The sequence below is a fragment of the Aethalodelphis obliquidens genome, unplaced genomic scaffold (genome assembly GCF_003676395.1).
Source record: "Aethalodelphis obliquidens isolate GAN/ISIS:26980383/991018 unplaced genomic scaffold, ASM367639v1 scaffold18, whole genome shotgun sequence".
Lineage (NCBI taxonomy): Eukaryota > Metazoa > Chordata > Mammalia > Artiodactyla > Delphinidae > Aethalodelphis > Aethalodelphis obliquidens.
The window spans coordinates 19,222,765-19,243,158 of NW_020837962.1; the positions used below are offsets into that span (position 1 = coordinate 19,222,765).

The 20,394-nt window shown below is 56.0% G+C and overlaps 1 protein-coding gene across 3 annotated transcripts; it reads left to right on the forward strand.

Moving 5' to 3' along the window:
* Positions 1–299: 299 nt before the first annotated feature.
* Positions 300–20,394, forward strand: ENTPD6 (ectonucleoside triphosphate diphosphohydrolase 6). Of its 3 annotated transcripts, XM_027118124.1 has the most exons (15): positions 300–431; positions 1,569–1,702; positions 4,920–5,243; positions 6,850–6,926; positions 9,181–9,324; positions 10,252–10,327; positions 11,459–11,494; positions 12,221–12,309; positions 13,255–13,334; positions 13,988–14,052; positions 15,645–15,746; positions 17,816–17,956; positions 18,828–18,884; positions 19,258–19,370; positions 19,475–20,394. In XM_027118124.1, the coding sequence occupies exons 3-15, from the start codon at positions 4,952–4,954 to the stop codon at positions 19,571–19,573; spliced, it is 1,371 nt and encodes a 456-aa protein (XP_026973925.1). In that variant the 5' UTR covers positions 300–431; positions 1,569–1,702; positions 4,920–4,951; the 3' UTR covers positions 19,574–20,394. The 3 variants fall into 3 exon arrangements, with proteins under 3 accessions (XP_026973925.1, XP_026973923.1, XP_026973924.1); XM_027118122.1 differs by having other exon boundaries at positions 19,258–20,394; XM_027118123.1 differs by lacking the exon at positions 300–431 and adding an exon at positions 556–1,117 and having other exon boundaries at positions 19,258–20,394.

Below are 20,394 nucleotides of genomic sequence, written 5' to 3' on the forward strand. Positions count from 1 at the left end.
GAAAACAAAATTTCCACAGCTGGTCAAGGTTGTGAGGCTGCAGGACTGACTCCTCGGCCAGGGACGACGATGGCCCTCTCCGCCGTGCCGCGGGGGACCCTATAAGGGGGGCCAGGAGCGGGGGCCACAAGGCCGAGACCCCGCTTCCCCCACAACACCGGCCAGGCTCTAGGCTAGGGGGAACCTCCACGGGAGCCAGGCGGGAAGAGTCACGGCGCCTGTGCAGTGGGCCGCACCACCGCGCCTGCGCACTGGGCTGACGCGCGGTGCACGTGGGCGGGGCCCCGCCTCCAGATCCTCCTCCCGCAGCCCGCGGGTGGAGGACACGCTGAAGCCGGTGGGGCGGGAGCGCGGGGAAGCCATCTCCGCGGCCCGCGCACTCCCCCGGGACTGGTACCTCGCTCCGTGGGTGGGGCACGGGGCCCTGCAGGGTAAGCGGCGGGTCCTGCCGGGCCCGGGATATCTATGCACGTGGGCCCCCTCGGGCACTGTGCGCTGCGCCCTGGAGAAGGGCCGGGGCGGAGCAGGGCCGGGGACCTCCGGGGCTCAGACCCAGCGCCTGGCAACTACCCGGTCTTAAGCGGCAGCGCCTGGAGGTGGCCTCAGGGTCACTGGCAGCCAGGACTCCGCTGACCAGTGAGGGGCGCGGTCGGTGTTTTGGCACCGGGTGGGCAAGACAGTCGGAGTCTCCACCCCCAGGGAGCCTGTAGCACTGCTGTCTTCATTCATTCATCCAGGGTCTGCTGACCCGCTCCCAGCTCTGTGCCGGGCTCAGGAGATCCAATAAGGGCAGGACAGGCCTGGGAGAAAAGCCCGTTTAAACCTACCAGGAGACTTAGTATTTGTTCACGTGCTTTAATTTTGTATAGGTTTTAAGCATGTGCGGCAGTCATTTGCACGCACGGCCGTTTTTGGGTATTTTAACCTTGAGATAGAACTTGTATTTTGAGAGCCGAGCTGCCGTCCCCAGCTCCTAGAAAGCTAGTCGGGGGAGGGGGATGGGGCGGGGCCCGTCTGGACATCACTGCCACAGCCCCACACCGAGATTCTCCTCTCTGACCCCGTCTCCCCCTGACAGAGGGAGGCACCCCCGCCCCAGGAGCCCGCTGAGAGCAAGGTTAGCTCAGCCAAACCTCTGTTTGCCTTTGTGCACCTACATCCTGCCCCACCCCCCAGCCTACTCCTCATTCCCTCCAGGCTTACCTTTCCTTACAGCTTTGTTCTAGACTCTCCTTTAAAGAACAAAACTCATCTAAAATTGTTTTCCTTGGTGATCCTCTGGAGAGGGCCACTGTGGTGTTAGTGGTGTCACAGAAATGTGATCTGCCCCTCCTTAGCTCTGGACAAGCACCTTACCCCATGGAATGAAACTGGCTTTTAGGCTCGGGCCTCAGGGCCATGGAGGTGATTGTGGGCCAGGCTGTTCCTGGCTCTGTGCCCCCTCAGGGTTATGTTCTGTTTGGCCTCTGTTTATGTCACCCTGAACTTGGTGTGTAACTTGAATGATTATGTGTATGTAATTTCACGTGAGTGTTTTTCGGTCGTCTGAAGTAGTCTTATATGAATAGGGAAAGTGAAGTGATGAAGCGCATGTGATTGGAGACAGAAGCCAGAAACTCCTCTGCCTTGCTGCGTGCCAGCTCTGTGATCCCAGGCAAGTCCGTTTACAGACATTCCCGGGCCTTGGTCCTGTTGTATGGAAGTAAGTCATCATATGTCGTGTGGTATATAAGTGCCAGCCCGTGGGCCTCTGGTAACAGGATCTAGCATATTTAAAGGGGTATTTTTTAAATGGGTAGACAAATTTAATGAAGAGCAACCTTTGCCTCGAAATTTAATATACTACCTGTTAGTCTGATCATGTATGTTATGCTTCTTAGACTAACATAGGACATGATAAAATTTGACTACGTAAAAGGGTTTTATAAAACGCTGTCAGAGTTGTAAGATGTTAGTATTGTTTTTGTGTCCTCACTAATCATCCTTGGAAATAGTAGCTTTAGAACTTTCCCTAGAAATACTTTTTTGTTAAATGATCACTTAGCAGTGGGAAACTTTGGGTTACTCTAACCTAACCAAAGGAGACCTCTGACAGGGCCTGTTGCCGGGTGAGAGCTGGCTGCCTGGGGATGGCTTCCTCAAGCACCAACCCCAAACCTGTCATCTTTCGCAAGGCTCAGTTCTGTTTGTGACTGATGTCCCGCTGTCATTTCAAACTCGATGTGTAGAAAACCTGGTCACTGCTGTCTCCTGCCCCATCGCACGTGGCCATCACATGGGTCCTGAAGGATCATCCGTGCCTCTTGGTGAATTGCTAGGTCATCAGCTCGCTTTCTTCACCAGCAAGTGATGGCTGAGCAGCTGCTGGGCTCTGGCCTCGTGTCATGGGTGGGAGATCAGGATGACTGGGTTGGTCCCTGCTTCCAGAGAGGCACCATCTCACCAGAGGGAAGGGAGACACAAATGAACAACTCCACATGCAGCTTACTCAGGGAATGAGAGTGGAGAGCACCAAGGAACACAAAGGAGGAGCCTCCGGCTGCAGGTTTCAGAGCGGCAGTGAGCATAGCATTTTGGGTAGGTTTTGCAGGGGTGTGGATAAAGGACCAAAGAAATAGGATGCTTTAAAAAAAAAAAAAACAGAATATTTAAGGCTGTCCTAGATAAAGGCCTGCGTTCCAGACTGCTATAGCAGCACAAGACAGGCTAAGTCCCTGTGCTCGGGGGCTGATGGCCTCGAGGGGACACAGACCTTCAGGAACAAATCCCACAGACTCATCATCGTCACAGATAATGGTGGTGCTTGGTCAGGAGGGGGCAGGGAGTCACAGAGCACATAGTGGGTGGAGGTGGTCAGGGAAGGTGGGGATGACAGCTTGTCAGCTGAGGCTTAGGGATGAGGACCAGGTCGGCCCACCTGAGCAGGGCCAAGAGAGGTAGAGACTAAGCACAGAGGCCGATGGGGGCCAGGTCTGGGCAGCGGTATGATGTTATTCTGAGAGTGAAGTGAGGCCTGAGCTGGGACTGGGGAGGGCGAGTCTTGGGGAGGGAGCTGCTGAGAGAGCCTTTCCTGAGGCCCCTTGTGCTCAGGGAGGGGTGCATTGTCTTGTCCCCCCGCCCCGTCCGAGCTTGGATGGTGAGCCTCTGGGAGGGCCTCTCCCCTGGCAGGGGCACAGGGCTGGCCCAAGGTTTGGACAGTGCTCCAGGGGCCGCAGGCATCCAGGTGTGACTGTAGGGCTGGATTCCCCGCAAGGGCCACTGTTCCGTCTCTCCTACCCCCAGACAGCCTGGGGTTGGCGTGAGGCCACCACAGGCTGCCCCCTACGCTTCTAGGCCCGGCCCCCGCTCCCCCTCCCCTGTGAGGGCCTTTACGCTGTCCTCCAGCCCTCCTCCCCCGCCACCATCCCTGTGTCCTGAGTACGGCCCACACACCCCCAGGGCTCTGGTCCACAGACACTTACCCTGCTTCCCACCCGGCACGTGCCTGTCTCCCTCCCGCTGGGACGTCCACTCCACCTCCCACGTTGACAGCCAGGGTGGACAGATGGTGGACGTCCCCAAGGGTAAGGGGAGCCCCAAGAACCAGGCGCCTCGCTTCTCGTCCTCTGAAGTCTCGGGTTCCCGCCCAGTGCCTCCGCTGAGCAAGTGCCTCCATTTTGGGGTGCATTGAACCAAACATAGGGGCGCTGAGTGGATTTCCTTTGCTCTGGGCTTTGAAAGCACATGGGCATCATTTCCCTCTCGGCAGGAACATGTATACGAATGACAAGAGGTATCTGTTGTGAAACTCCCAGGAGAATGAGCCGTTTCTCTGATCTGTCTGTGGCTCTGCAGTCCCCAAGGGACAGGATCTTAAACCTTTAAATATAAGTTACCAACATGGGAGAAAAAGGGAGAGTGGAGAGAATGGACTGCATATACATCTCTGTTACCTTGAAAGGTCTGGGGACACCACGCCCACGTGGCTTTTTTTTTTTTTTTTACATCTTTATTGGGGTTTAATTGCTTTACAGTGGTGTGTTAGTTTCTGCTTTATAACAAAGTGAATCAGTCATACATATACATATGTTCCCATATGTCTTCCCTCTTGCATCTCCCTCCCTCCCACCCTCCCTGTCCCACCCCTCCAGGCGGTCACAAAGCACCGAGCCAATATCCCTGTGCCATGCGGCTGCTTCCCACTAGCTATCTACCTTACTACGTTTGTTACTGTGTATATGCCCATGACTCTCTCTCGCCCTGTCACAGCTCACCCTTCCCCCTCCCCATATCCTCAAGTCCGTTCTCCAGTAGGTCTGTGTCTTTATTCCTGTCTTACCCCTAGGTTCTTCATGACATTTTTTTTTCCTTAAATTCCATATATATGTGTTAGCATACGGTATTCGTCTTTTTCTTTCTGACTCACTTCACTCTGTATGACAGACTCTAGGTCTATCCACCTCATTACAAATAGCTCAATTTCGTTTCTTTTTAAGGCTGAGTAATATTCCATTGTATATATGTGCCACATCTTCTTTATCCATTCATCCAATGATGGGCACTTAGGTGGTTTCCATCTCCGGGCTATTGTAAATAGAGCTGCAATAGCAGTGAGTTTAGAGCCGTTTGCCTGGACCAGCACCTAGAGGGGATGCTCGGGCTGTGGGGCTATGGCCCAGGTCAGCACCTGCAGGACCGACAGGCTTGGACGGGTTGTCTAGTCTCTATGAACCTCAGTTCCTCTTCTGCAAAATGGGGATTCCACCTTCCAGAATCATTCTGAGGATCAAATGAATCTTCTGACTCCACAGGAAAAATGCAGACCTGTGGACAAAGTTCTGGTTGAAGGAACTTTTTGTCCCTGGGCGCAGGGATTTCTGACTTGCCCTAGAACCTCGCAGCCTAACAGGTTTTTCCTGCCTCTCCTCCCATTCCACCAGCCGCTGTGGCACAGTCTTCAACAGACAAGGAAATGAGAAAAGTACCAAACAATGGGAACCTGAGGGTGACGAAGGTGGCGTACCCGCTGGGGCTGTTCGTGTGCCTGTTCATCTACGTCGCCTACATCAAGTGGCACTGGGCCTCCGCCACCCAGGCCTTCCTCGGCATCCCCGAGGTGGCCACGGGGGCCCGGAGGGGCCAGCAGTCCCGCAGTCCCCCGGGGACAGCTGCCCGCGGGCCTGAGGTCTTCTACGGCATCATGTTCGACGCGGGGAGCACTGGCACCCGAGTGCACGTCTTCCAGTTCAGCCGGCAGCCTGGAGGTACCGGCTAGTAAGCCCTGGCCGCGCTCCCCTGTCCTCCGTCACACAGCAAAGCATGGGCCCTCAGGGTGGGCTGGACGCCTGGCCTGGGACTCCCCGGGGAGCCTGTCGCCAGTGCCATTGCCCAGGAGTCCCAGATGTCCTCATTTGCACTGGCATCTGGTGACCACCTAGGGGCAGCTGAGATCCCAGAAGGCATTGGGGTGGCCTGTCCCCTCCCAGCGCCCCAGGCAGGTTGGGTGGCTAGGACCATGACTTAGGCCAGGGGTGAGTTTAAGGAAGGAAGTAGCCCCAGGTTCAGACCAGTGGGAGCGGGGAGTCCAGGAAAGTCAGGTACATGAGGAAAGACCCGGAGCCCAGGCCAACACGGAACGGCCCAGTGGGGCCGGGCAACAAGGGTGACAGATGGCAGTGGCCTCAGTGAGAGTAAAGCTGGGACCAGAGCCTGTGGGCCTGGCTTCCCACGGGGGTGTTGAGGAGGAGTGAGGGTGGAGTTTGGGCATCTTCACCAGCGGGCTTCTCCCCTGGGGAGACCCCCAGCGCCGCCCAGTCCCCCCTCCACCCCTTGTGGGTCGGTGTTCACAGCTGGGGTCCCTCCCCTCTGCTTCGGTGCTGACCCTTCTGGGCGTTTAACTGAACTGGTGCTCCGGATGCCTTTAGTAGGTCTCTTCAAACCTCTCATGGCACGTTTATCTACTTTTCATCCGCTTTATTTTTAAACTTGTTATAATGGTTAAATATTTATATGCTGGACTTAACCTACCTCCAAAATTGGTTTTGAAGCTAAGTTTAGGGCAACGTGTGTTGGCATGTAATCCTTCAGTAGCCATGAGCCGGCGTGTTTTCTTTGGAGAGACCTCCTTACAGCAAGTTTGTTGCTGATTTTTCCTCCTTGGTCTATGTGTCTGCATTCGGACAGCACCCCTTGGCCTCGGTGTGCCTGGGAATACTCTCTCTTTCTGTAAGCACATGAGTCCAGACCCCTAATAATCTAAAACACTCAGTTTTTAAAAAGAAGGCTGAAATATTCTTTTTTAAAAAAAGAATAGAATGTATAGAATAGAATGTATTAGAATGTATAATGCATCCTATCTAGAATTAAGAAAATGATTTTCACATTTGCAGTTTGGAATCATTTGCCCTGCTCCTCTGTTGGGTTTTTTTCTGTTTTTTTGTTTGTTTGTTCTTTGGCCGCGCGGCTGCGTGCAGGATCTTAATTCCCAACCAGGAATCAAACCATGCCTGCTTGAGTGGAAGAACAGAGTCCTAACCGTGGGACCACCAGGGAATTCCCTGCTTCTCTATTTGTTGAATCCGCAAGAATTAACTCTGTTAAAATTTAACATTTTAAATGGGTAGTTTTTGGTATTTAAATTATACCTCAATAAAGTTGATTTTTTTTTTAAATAGGAAAAGTTCTGGCCAAATCATTAAGTATAATATTCATTGTGTAGCCAAACTAAAGAGGCAGAGTTTAGATGAGAAACAATGCAGGTCTGTTTTCAGAAGTCTGCCTGGAATGTGTGGCTCCTCGTAGTTGTATAGATTCACGTATCTGTGTTTGTATTCACACTTGCACCTGTTCTAAAACATGATTTTCCTTTAGAAACTCCCACCTTGACCCATGAAACCTTCAAAGCACTGAAGCCAGGTCTTTCTGCTTATGCTGATGACGTTGATAAGGTAACAGTGTTCTCTCGTCTCTCTTTGCTCATCAAATTTGCCTTCTGTCGATTTGTTAAAGTGACTCTCTTTCTCTCAGATGCAGAGCCGTCCTCCCAGAGCAGCGTCTCTGCTGTGCTGACCTGGGACATTTCACTGCGTAGGACAGTCTATGGAGGACACTGGCACCCGTGGGAGGTCCCACCACCACCCCACATACACTACACACCACACCACACACACTGCACATGTATACACATACACACCACATGCAGAACCACACCACATACACAGCCACACACACCACACCACATACAGAGCACACACACATACACCACATACATCACACACATATACACACACACACACAGCCACACGTATATACACAGCCACGCCACATACACACCACACCACACGTGCACAGCACACACATACATATACACCACACACACACACCACATATATCCCCCAGCTGGCCCGCATGCCGCCCAGAAGTTACGGTGTGATTTAAAAGCACAAATGCTACAAACTTAGAAAAAGCATTATTTGAAAGTTTAACTTTTTTTTGTTTCGGTTTCTCTGATTGAAGATGACAAATGTTCACTAAAAAAATTAAAGTCAAAAAAAATGTATTATGCAAAATCCACAGAACCAAATAAGTGTAAAAGAAATTTAGCTGAACCGTCAAATGGTGACTTTGGTAAGTTGGTGGCGTTTACACTTCTGAGCTGCACGAACACAGGGCACCTGTGTTCCAGGGGGCTCCCGAAAGCAGCCCCTCATGCAGCTGTCGGTTCCTTTGGCCCCAGCACGTCTTAAATCAGAAGCTCACGAAGCATTCTTGCCACAGGTGCATCCTGATCCCAGACAGTGAGGTCACAACCTTGCTTTCCTGTAACTTGGTTAAGAAACAAATTGAAAACAAATCGAAATGAGTGACTCTAGAGGTTAAACCTGATTAAATGATATATCTTGGAATAAACTCATGGGGCTTTTTATTTATTTTTATAAATTTATTTATCTATCTATTTATTTATTTTTGGCTGCATTGGGTCTTCATTGCTGCACGTACGCTTTCTCTAGTTGCAGAGAGGGGGGGCTACTCTTCGTTGCGGTGTGTGGCCTTCTCGTTGCGGTGGCTTCTCGTTGCAGAGCACAGGCTCTAGGCACACGGGCTTCAGTAGTTGTGACACGTGGGCTCAGTAGTTGTGGCGTGTGGGCTCTAGAACACAGGCTCAGTAGTTGTGGCTCCGCGGCATGTGGGATCCTTCCGGATCAGGGCTTGAACCCGTGGCCCCTGCCTTGGCAGGCGGATTCCCAACCACTGCACCCCCAGGGAAGCCCCTCATGGGGCTTTTTAAGTCTTACTCGTTCAGGCAGGCAGCACACATGCATGTGGGGTGACTGGTACAGCTTCCCAGCAGACCCCTCCCACTTCCTCCAGGAGGACAGTGTCCCTGGTTTCGCGCTGTCCTTCTGTGTTCTCGGCCCCTCTATTTACACACACAGTGGAGCACGTTCACGCTGTATGCGCTTTGCTCCCGGGGCTGAGCAGTGTGCCTTGGAGACTGCGCCCCGTCAGGAAGTAGAGTGCTCTGTCCTGCCATGCGTGTGCACGTTGCACTTGGAGCGCCAGCCCCTCCGGAGGGCCTGTAGGTGACCCCCGCCACCCTTCGCTCCTCACGGTTTGGGAAAGGCTGCTCTGTGTCATCTCATGTGCACTTCATTCCCCTCACATGCCAGGGCGTCGCCTGGGTGAACTCTTGGGGGGTTTCTGAGTGAGAGGCACACGTGTCCCCCACAGGCATTGCTAAACCCCCCCCCCAGCATCGTACCCTCCACACGCCTGGCGAGGCTTCACGACAGTCGTCCCCCGCCCTGCCCAGCCCACCCCCCACGGGCCCTGGTCCAGCATGGAGAGCTCAGCATTCCGGCAGGTGAAGTGATTCCTCGGTGTAGCTCTTCATGGGTTTTAGTGCCGTGAGGGACCCCAGAATTCACTCATGGTGTCCAGGGGCGTCGCAGCTCGTCTGAGGCTGCTCGGGGCTGGTGGCAGGGCTGGCGGGGTTCCGGCTGCCAGGCGCGTAGAACCCTGGCCCGCTCCGCTGCCGAGGGTCCGCCCCACGCTCCTGCCTGCACCACTTGAGTCGCTGTCTCTGCTGATTTGGAAAATTAGAAAAAATACGTTGATAAATTAATAAAACCGAAAGGGTGGGGAGCACCTGTGACCCCTGCACGCTGAGTGCAAACCCTGCTCTACCCACCATGTTCACAGAGCACCCCGGGGATTCAGGAGTTACTGGACATTGCTAAACAGGACATACCCTTTGAATTCTGGAAGGCCACCCCCTTGGTCCTCAAGGCCACAGCTGGTTTACGTCTGTTACCAGGAGAAAAGGCTCAGAAGTTACTGCGAAAGGTGAGCTCATCCAGTTACCCCGGGGCGGGTGACTTGAGATAACTGAAAACGTGGAACATCAGCCCGCGTCCAAGCAGGCAGACAGGCCACGGAGAAGCTCCCCAAGGAGGGAAGCATGTCGAAATGTTAGCAGTGTCGCCTTCGGTGGAGGGGTTGTGGCTGAATGATGCTTCCTTTCTCAGGATGTTTAAAGCTATTCATGTTTTCTAGAATGAATCTGTTTTATAAAAAGACCAAGTTGGTGTTAAAAATATATTGTGTTTTTGAAGGGCTTCCTTCCATCCAAGAACTTGCCGAGTGTCTAAGGCCGTGGGACCTGAATTCTTGGCATTTCGGCTCAAGCCAGCCGTCCTCGTGGGAAGTGCAGGCTCCGCTCTTGGTCTGATGTTCAGATGTGAGTGCTGAGGAGGCCCCTTTGTGTCTGCGCAAGCCCTGCACCTCCCTGCAGGCGACTCTGGAGCCTGTCTTTGACATGTGCTTGCAGGGTTCTTACCATCAGGAATCAGGGAAAGTGTTCTCAGCAAAGTAGTCCTCCTCCGCACTGTTTCTGAACCTGTTAGCTGCTAAATGACAGATCGTTGCAGGTTTGTCAAGGTCCCTTATAAAAACTACTGAATACCTTCACATGCTCAAGTTGGATTGTGGGACACAAGTGCAGACGTACTGAAGTTTCTATGTATCAATAATTGCTAAAAAAAAAAAAAAAATGGAGAAGGAAATAAAGCCAAACACAGTTGCTCACCGCTTTCGCTTCCCCTGTGCCAGGTCCTCTCCCAGGAACATGCCCACCAGGCCACGTGGCGGCCCAGGGCTGGGATCCGCCTTGTGGGGCTTCCCACCCCTCGTGTCCTGTCCTAAAGCAGGGCAGTGATTGGGACTGTGAGTTTAGATTCTAAACGATAAAGGCTTGTCTCTCTTTACATTTAGGTGAAAGAAGTGTTTGAGGCGTCGCCGTTCCTCGTAGGGGACGACTGTGTTTCCATCATGAACGGGACGGACGAAGGTAGTCGCCAGAAGCTCCATGTGCCATGAGGCTGCCCCTCGAGGCGGGCTGCATGCAGGGCTGCTGTCAGCGTTGCGCTGGGAGCCTTCCCTGGTTGGAGGCACAGACACCAAAGTGCCGGTCCCACCCCGGTCCGCAGTCTGACCGTCTCAGAGCACTGTATTCTTGGGGCCAGTGATAGAGACATTCTCCTCGTGACTGGCTCCAAGCCTGGCACATATCACGTTTCTGAAAACAAATCATCTTTTCTGATTTATTTTTTAATTAATTAATTTAATTAATTTGGCCGTGTTGGGTCTTCTTTGCTGCGCGTGGGCTTTCTCTAGTTGCAGTGCGCGGGGGCTACTCTTCGTTGCAGTGCGCGGGCTTCTCACTGCAGTGGCTTCTCTTGTGGAGCATGGGCTCTAGGCGCACAGGCTTCAGCAGTTGTGGTGTGCAGGCTCAGTAGTAGTGGCTCACGGGCTCTAGAGCACAGGCTCAGTAGTTTGGGCACACGGGCTCTATAGTGCAGGCTCAGTAGTTGTGGCTCACGGGCTCTATAGTGCAGGCTCAGTAGTTGTGGCGCACGGGCTTAGTTACTCCACAGCATGTGGGATCTTCCCGGACCAGGGCTCGAACCTGTGTCCCCTGCATTGGCAGGCGGATTCTTAACCACTGCGTCACCAGGGAAATCCCATCTTTTCTGTTTTAAGAACATTTAGAGAGAATCGCCAGTTGCTGATGCATTAGAATGTTGCTGTTGCATTAATTCTAAGGGAGAGTCACTTCATAAGGTTCCTTACCAGCCCCTGACTTTAAACGTGACCTTAGGGTTTGTTTGGGTGGAGGGAAAGGGAACATTTGTTTCTCATCCCACCTCTTCCAGAAAGAGGCAGTTGCTAAAGAGTGTGACCAAGAGATGTGACAGTTGGCTGAGCACGCTGATTTTTAGGTGGTGTCTTCTAGAGCAGGCTGCCAGAAGCAGCTGGATGGTTCTGTGAGTGATGCCCGTGTCTGTACCTGATCTGGAGGCTGAGAGTAGTGAGGAAGTGGCCTCCCTGTGCTCCTGAAATCGGAAAGCTGTCATGAGTTCCCATTGCTGTTTACAGCATCTCAGGTGATTCAGATGCTGTTTGTGACCCTCTCTTGCAGGTGTCTCCGCGTGGATCACCGTGAACTTCCTAACAGGTGGGTTCCCTTCATCATAAAGCCAGCAGTTCACAGACACAGGTCTTTAGAGCAGGGGCCTCATTTCCACTCTAAAATAACCCCTTCGGGTTGCTGACCCGAAGTAGGGTGTTGGGATGGGTGGGGCAGGCACCCAGCTTGCAGAGGCAAATGCTGGAGATGCAGGGGGTCCTTCTCCAAAGGCTCAGCTCTGCCTCTGCTCCCACGGCGGCGTCCCCTGGCCACCGTCCTCATTCCTGAGAGAAGCCCTGAGTCACACTAGTCAATATTGGACGTGACGCGAATGCTGATCACCTTCTAATTGAAGTCCTGCTGTAGGTAGAACAGGGAACAGGTGGCAAGGAGTCATTTTTCTTAGATTACTCTCAGGATGTGGATTTTTGTCCCTTTGTTGTAATTATGGACAAGACCAGTGTGTCTGACAGATGGATGAGAAAGCAGGAAGTTGCCTGTAGGAGTTGCCGCCCCGGGGATGGGGAGCCATGTCAGGTGACAGATCAGGAGCCCAGGCCCCAGGAGCACAGGTTGTCCTTCGTTCAGATGAAAGCCACCACCGGGGCAGCTGTCCTTCACGCCCCCCAAATGCACATGGACATTTTCAAGTGGCCACAGCTTCTGTCTGTCTTGTCCTCTTTCCACGGAAGGGCCTGGCGTCTAACCTCCCCTTTTCTGCTGTTCTGTTCACTAACGGGCATTGCTGTGTGGATTTTACTCTCGGTGCTGCAGGCAGTCTGAAGACCCCCGGGAGGAGCAGCGTGGGCATGCTGGACCTGGGCGGAGGGTCCACCCAGATCACCTTCCTCCCGAGATTCGAGGTAACCCGCCGCCGCCCCCAAGGCCACCTGCCCCGTGGGGGAGCCTCAGCCCCGGGGGAGGTCTGTGCACTCAGCTTCTCTCCTGAGGGTCAGATCACCCGCAGTGAATGCTTCTTAGTTTGATTTTAACTCTGCCTGGAAAAAAGAAAATAGGAATCTGGTCTTCAGCAGGGTGATAAACTAGATACTACCTGGAGACCTTGGGGCAGAGGGTGTGGGGTGGGTTCTTCCCCAACCCCCCGCAAGGGCTTCCAGGTAGGGGCCGGAGTCTGACTCAGATGGGACAGAGCCTCAGGCCTTTTCAGGACGGATGTTCTAAGGCAGGGGTCCCCAACCCCCAGGCTGCGGACTGGTAGGACCGGGCTTCACAGCAGGAGGTGAGCGGCGGGCAGCAAGCGAAGCTTCATCTGCCGCCCCCCATCGCTCACATTACTGCCTGAACCATCTCCCTGTCCGTGGGAAACTTGTCTTCCACGAAACCAGTCCCTGGTGCCAAAAAGGCTGGGGACCGCTGTTCTAAGTGACACGAAAACGTTTCCAGTTGAGACTGCGTGCTGTTTTTAAAAAGCACTTTCCTCATCTGCCACTTTTTAAATTATTACTATTGTTTTTAGTTTTAATGGAAGAGCCTTGGGACTTCCCTGGCGGTCCAGTGGTTAAAACACTGCGCTTCCAGTGCAAGGGGCATGGATTCGATGCCTGGTTGGGGAACTAAGATCCCGCAGGCCTCTTGGAAAAGCCAAAAAAAAAAAAAAAAAAAAAGGAAAGACAAAGTGTTTCACTGCTTGCTCCAAGCTGTTTCACAGCATGTGATTTGATGAAAGGCTAATTTAATTGAATACATCCGTGAATATCCCTGTTCTTTCAAATGAATTGAGGGAGTGGGGGACAATTTTTTATAAAGGCCAGCAGGAAAGGTGCTTTAACCCTTGTGTTCTTCCCCAGGGCACCCTTCAGAGCTCCCCGCCCGGCTTCCTCACGTCCCTCCAGATGTTTAATAGGACCTACAGGCTCTACTCCTACAGGTTTGTTTTCAGGACCAAGCGTGGAGAGGTCCACTGTCCAGGCATGTGGCTTAGCTTAGCACTGCAGGCCTCCCCCAGCCTCCGCCTCCCGCCTGGGGAGCGACCAGGGTGCTGGGCCATAGACTTGGTCCCCACATCCCTGCTGCGGACCCCCCTGCAGCCTCTCCCTCCCTCCCTCCCTCCCTCCTTCTTTCTTCCTCCTCTTCCTCCTCCTCTTCCTTTTTTAATTCACCTGTAGTAAGATTACATTTCTTCTTTTGTACTTATTCTCTTCTGCCTTGGAAAAGGTTTTTGGGAAAGTGGGGAAGAGTCCACAGATGGTGCAGGAAGTTTCTGGGCCATCTGTTTTGCCACGTGGCGCCTTTAATAGGTTCTTTCCGTGAGGCCCGTCCACACCATAAAGCTGGGGACCTGTGTGTCGCCCTCGCTGGTGTCCACAGCTCCTGGACGAGCTCCCACCAAGTAAGAGCCTTCGCTGTCGAGCTGAGGCGCTGGATGCCCTGAACCCCACTGAGGGAGCTCCTGGAAGAAGCAGGAAGCTGCTGCCTTGCCCCTGGTTTCCTCCTTCCCCCCACATTTTGGATCCAGGCTGGCGAACGTGCTGCAGGCGGAGTTGAGGGAGGCCTCCGCTCACCTGGGTTCTCTCTCCGCAGCTACCTGGGGCTCGGCTTGATGTCGGCGCGGCTGGCGGTTCTAGGCGGCGAGGAGGGAAAGCCTGGTGAGTGGGGTGCAGTGTTCAGAGCCCTCCCGGCCAGCAGGACTCGGGAGCCCCAGAGGGTGCCCCCCCAGACCTCGTTGGTGGGCCCCTGAAGACCTTCTCAGTTACTTTTAAAGAAAGATGCTAGTGAAGCGGTCTCTGGATCACCGAGCTGCAGGGGTTCTTAGGAACCCAAGGAACTGGGTGTGATCGGGGTTGGCTTGTTTGTAAGGATTTACCACGGGGGGCGGGGGGGGGGGGGGGGGGCTCCGACGGGGGCTTCAGGGGAGGTTCTGGCTCCTGAGAACGTCCCCTGTGTTCTTCTGCTCTCGAGGGGACTTGGAACGGGCTCTGCCTTCCTCCAGACGTGGCATTTGGGGACGAAGCCTGTGTCTGTTCCCAGGCCCTCTCTGCGCCATCCTGCCCTGACGTGCTTGGCTTGGGACAAGCCAGGCGTTGCTGGCGGGCGCTCGAGCCCCTGGGACGTTCAGGGGACCACATGCCCGAGGCGAGCGGGGGCCCTGCTCTGAGGCCGCCTCGGCCTGTCCCCTCGAAGGCCTCGGTCAGACGTGCGCAAGCCCAAGCATGTTCTCGGCCACGCACACCCCCGGCCCAGCACTTCCGCTGCCTCTTCCAGGGCCTGGCTGTTCTGACAGAGCGGAAATGTTCCACTGGAATTGTTTTCCACGCACATCCTGCTGTTTAACCTCGTAACAGTGGCCCCTTTTTTGCAAACCAAAAACGCGTCCACGTCTCAGAAACACCCACGACCACACTCTGGGCCAGAAAACACTTGTTAGCCAGTGGAGGACGGCAGGCACCCACCTGCCCGTCTGTGCCGGCCTCAGGGTCCTGTCCCTCCTGCACCCCGACCCGGCAGAGCGGCGGGGAGCCGTGTGTCTTCACGTGGGGCTGTGACAGCCGCCAGAAGGGGTGCAGACCCCTCGCTGCCCTAGGGAGGTATCTCCCGCCGTGTGAGTCGTTGTCACTCAGCAGACCACCCACCACCCTGAGTAGCTGCAAACAGCAGTCGTCTTATCTCAGGATTGCACAGGCATCCACTCGGCAGTCCCTTTGCTGGGGTCCCTAGGGTCCTGTGAGGTGGCATTTTGGGCGCGTGTCTGGCCTCTACCCCGCAGAGCAGCCTGCACTTCTCCCTGGCGGCTCAGAGGAAGGAAAGCCTCCTGAAGTCCCACGGCCTTGTGTCCTGCACATTCCGCTGGTGCAGGCGGGCCCAGGCCAGAATCAGGCAGGCACAGGGACCCACTCGGCAGGACGCCAGGAGGCGTGTCCCCGAGGGCTGGCATCCTGGGGCCCTGGAGGCTGCCCCACGGGGAGCCACTGGGGTCGTCATGAGCGTCGCCTGGAACCCCGAAGCCCCTCTGTGGCCGTGAGCTGGGAGCTGACTCCCGAAGCTGACTCGGGACGCTTCCGCAAGTCCATCCCGCGGCAAAAAGGAAGCGTGTTCCCTTGACCCTCCGAGGCCCTCGGTGCTGACCTGAGACACTCAGTGCTGTCGGCCTCCTCTCAGCGGGCCCCGTCTCAGCTCCAGGCCTGCCCTCACCCCACCACGGTCAGTGCTCTTTATCCGACTCTGTCTCTTTCTGTTTCAGCTGAGGATGGAGCAGAGTTGGTCAGCCCTTGTTTGTCTCCCGGTTTTAGAGGAGAGTGGGAGCACGCTGAAGTAACGTACAGGGTGTCAGGACAGGAGGCAGGTACGGCACGTTTATCCTCCGTGGGTGGCTCGTGAGGGTCGACGGCAGCCCCTTCCCTCCGGACACCTCAGAGAAGCAGAAGTGTGTACTTGCCCGCAAGCCGGCTATGGTTCTGGAACCCCCAGCTCCTGCGGGGTCCCTGCACAGGGCTCCCTTGTCTGCCGCTCTTCCAGGGACCCGATTTCCCAGCAAGCCTCCAGTGGGGAGGATCTGGACGTCCCTCGGCTTCGAGCACACAGCCAGGTGTGGCTGTGGGCCTGGCAGCTCTGTGGGAAATGGCTTCTCCTCCCACACGCGCCGCCTGTGCTCCGGCGAGGGCGGGAGAGGCCACAGAGCCCCAGGCCTGTCTCACGCACGGGGTCCCGTGGCTCTGTGCTCTGAGTTTCTTCTAAAAGAGATGCTGAAACGCTGTGTCCAAGCTGGGCACGTGGGCGTGAGGTTTGCCTCTGGTGACAGGGCTGTCGCTACTCACAGCACTTCTGACGCCAAACGTGTGGGGTTTTTCCCACAGCGGCCAGTTCTCTGGCAGCAGCAGGGTGTCCTGCGATTCACTTCATTCCGACACTGACTTCCGGAGTCAGTGCAGCCCCCATCAGATGAGGCCCTCCCCGACCTTTGCAAGTGCTGGGCCTCCCATTCTTCTGACCGACCAGCGACAAATCAGGGGTTCCCACGGCCTCCTCCTCAAATTTGATAATTTGCTGGAAGCACTCACAGAACTCAGGGAACATGTTCCTATCACTGGTTTCTTATCAAGGACACAGCTGAGCAACAGTGAAATGGGAGAGAGGCACAGGGCAGGCGTGTCAGGAGGGCGCCCGGAGCCCCCCTCTCCCCGGGAGCCCCCCTCTTCCCGGGAGCCCCCTTCCCGGGAGCAACCCCCTCTCCTTGGGAGCATCCTCTCCCTGGGAGCAGCACCTCCATGTGTCTCCAACCCGGAAGCTCTCTGAGCCCCATTGTGTAGGGTTTCTACAAGGCTCATGGCAGAGGGACTGATGAACTCAGTGGCTGCTGGTGACTGACTCAATCCCCAGCCCTCTGCCCACGCCCTTGGGGGTGGGGCTGAAGGTTTCAGCCCTCTAATCACCAGCTCCCATCCTGAAGCCATCAGGACCCACCCGGAGTCACCTCGTTATCACAACCCAGGTGGACTGAAAGGGGCTTATTATGAATCACAGAACGTCTCTCTCACTCTCACCACTCAGGGTCTTACAAGGCTTTACAACCTCTGTGCCAGGAACCCAGGGTAGAGAACAAATGCACGTTCCTTACTATCCAGTGATAAATGGAAGGGGGCTGTGGGTACCAGGGGGGATCGCGGTCTAAAGACGACCAGGGAAGGCCTTATGGGTTGATACCTGAGACAAGACATGAAGAAATGGGAAGTGAGTGCCAAGCCGAGGGAGCAGCACATGCAAAGGACCAGAGGCAGCTGCTATGTTTAAGGAACATGGAAGAGGTGGTGTGACGGGTCAGACGAGGGAGAGTGCAGGGAGATGAGGTCCCAAGTGCAAGGGCGCAGCTCCCAGGGCCCTGGGAGAGCTAAATGGAGCTGCCGTCAGACGTGGAGCAGGGCTGGGGCAAGCTCAGACCTGGGTCCAGGTGTGGGCTGTGGGCATCCATGTCCACTGACTCAGTCTTGTGTTGTCGCTCTCCTTCTGAGCAAGGAGTCAGTGACCAGCCCTGTGAGCTTGGCACGCTGCCTGTAGGCCCCAGCTTCCTCATCTGTGACAGGAGGGAGGTGCAGGCCCCACCCAGGCGGCTGGTGAGATGGGGTGGGACAGTGCACACTCGAGCTCAGCACAGGGCTGGCAGGGTGAGCGTGGGGTGGACCCACTGGGCTGCGTCACGGCAGCTGCAGGCGCCCAGCTGGAGGCGCGTGACCTTCAGGGTCGGGCCACACTCTCTCGGGCCACCTTTCATGCTCACAGTTTCTCCCCTTGAGCTGGCCGCAGCACGTGGCCCCTGAAAAGTTGCTGGTGAGCACCCCCAGGTCGCAGTCACCCTGGGCTATGTGGTCAGGTGCCCAGAGCCCACTGACCGCTGAGTCTGCTCTCCCTTCGCTCCAGCGGGGAGCCTCTACCAGCTGTGCGCCCGCCGAGTGTCCGAGATCCTCCGAAACAAAGTGCACAGGACGGAGGAAGTGAAGGACGTGGATTTTTATGCCTTTTCCTACTATTATGACCTTGCCGCAAATGTGGGCCTCATAGGTAAGGGTGGGGCTCGGTTGGGCTGTGCAGGGACTTGGGTGTGGGTCCCCGGGTGGAGGGCCCGTCAGTCACATCAGGGTGATAGAAATGGAGGGCGGGGGACGTGTCACTGAGTAGAGAGTAATAGGCCCCCTTTTTATAAATAAGTCAGTTCTCTGAGCCGCTCAGTGCAGGGAGGCTTCCTCGCTGTCGGTTTATTCTCCTTTCGCCGTGTGATTCTCAAACCGTCAGCCACTGGCACCCAGGCCAGCAGGAGGACTCAGCCCACCCCTCAGATCGCCCTCAGGAGCCTGGGGGTATCACCCTGACCCCTCCCCAGCCCGCGATGCCGTCAGGACAGAAGACGGTATCGTGAGTCTGGGACCGGTGCTGGTCAGACCAACTGGAAACCCTCCAGAGGGTTGTGAGGTCACTTCAGTGGGTCGTGACCCGACATGTGTTTTGATGAAATAGATTGAGGATATTAGAACGTGTTGCCCGTGGCAAGGGTGAGAATGTTAATGTCCACAGAAAGCTGCCCTGGAGAGACCGAAGCTGTCAGGTTCCGGCTCGCTGGGCCCCACTGGGCTACACTCTCGGACCCAGTGTGAATGGCAGCCAGCCGGTCCAGGCGGAAGGTGACCTCTCACCCCTCACCTAGGCCCAGGCCCCTCCCTCTGGGGCACCCCAGCAGCTACCCCTCGGCCGCCTGGTCTGCAGGTTCCCTGTAGCTGGAGCCAGGGCACCGTCGTCTGCACGCCGATGCCCAGACGTGCGGCCACCTGCATCTGACCCCCCACCCCCAGGGTACCCCAGGCGCAGGCCCAGGGACCTCAGTGCTGTCTCGCCTCCACGGTGCTGGTGCAGACTGGGTGCCCCGTTTCCTCCACAGATGCAGAGAAGGGAGGCAGCCTTGTGGTCGGAGACTTTGAGACTGCGGCCAAGTACGGTGAGTGGCCTGGAGGCAGGACGCTGGCCCAGGCATGAGGCAGACGCTGGCCCCAGAGCTTCTGGTCGGCCCCTGACTGTCGACCGGACGAGCCTTCGGGGGTGTGAGAGTGTGTAGGGGCCGCTGAGCTAGCTCAGACCGCAGGCCCACCGCGCCCTGTGTGGCCTGGGCAGTGGAGGCAGGCGTTTCTAGTCCCAGTGTTGTGAGGAACAGACTCCCTTGATTTCACTTTTTCTGACTCTTTCTCTGTGACTCAGGTGACCTCAACTCCCCAAAGTGTCCCAGCAGATTCACAATTGCCAGGGACCCCTGCACCACAGGGTCCACTGCCCCCGCTCCACGTTCCCCCACCCAGGAGCCCTTTTCCCCTCAGTGTGCCGGACGGCGGAGACCCAGCCGCCGCGCAGCCCCTTCCTGTGCCTGGATCTCACCTACGTCAGCTCGCTGCTCCACGGACTCGGCTTCCCCGGGGACAAAGTGCTGAAGGTGGGGACTCCCCCGGTGCCCCCAGCCCCCACCCGTCGCGAGCACATGCCCGCCTTTCACACGCACGTGCTCCCTTCCACCCCCCCGCCCCTTGTCTTTTCAAGTTGACCCGGAAGATTGACAACGTGGAGACCAGCTGGGCTCTGGGGGCCACTTTTCATTACATCGACTCCCTGAGCCGACAGAAGAGCCCCACCTTGTAGCAGCCCAGCTGCCAGCCATCCCCGTAGAAGCACTGTCTGCGAGAACAGGCCCCTTTGGGACCCCCAGTGTGCGGGGAGGGGGTCATGGCACAGGCTGAGACCCTCCTCCCCGTGACCTCACAGACCGGCCCCTGGACGTGCTGGAACACGGCCCAGGACTTGTTTCCCGGTGGCCAGTGACCAGACAGGGTAAGGGGCACAGGCTGAGGCCAGGGTGGCACAGCCGCTGTCCCCACCGTCCCATCGCAGGGCTGGGGCGGCTGTGACACACGTCCGGTGACAGGAGTCTTGTTTTGTCCCACTGCCCCCAGCGGGAGCCCCCTGGGCTGGTGGGCCAGGCGTCTCCTCCGTGGGTGTAGACTGTGACGTCATCCAGAAGCTGCTTCCTTGGGTCCTCGGGTGGCTCAGGGTTAGCTGGCCAGTTGGCGCTGAGACTGGAAAGAGGGGCTGGAGGAAATGCCTCTTTGTGGCCCGTGTGCCCTGGCTTCTCGAAGCGGTCTAAACGTGAGCGTGAGCTGCTGTGAGATATCTGTGTCTGTGAGTGAGTGATGTCTGTGTGGTGCTGCGTGCTCGTGTAGCAGCTGTGTTCTGAGCCCAGTGGATGTATCGCTGCCCTGAGCCATTTGCAGCCCAGCGGTGTCAGTCGGCCTGGAGCCCCAGATGCACCCTCTCACGGCCCGTCCCCGCAGGCTCGCAGGATGCTGGCTGAGCTGTGCACGGGATGCTGTGTCCCAGGCCCGCAGCCGTTCCTGTGGCATATGCACTATTCACGGAATAAGCTGAACCTCATGTGTTCCACTTGAAATAAAGGGTTTTCCAGG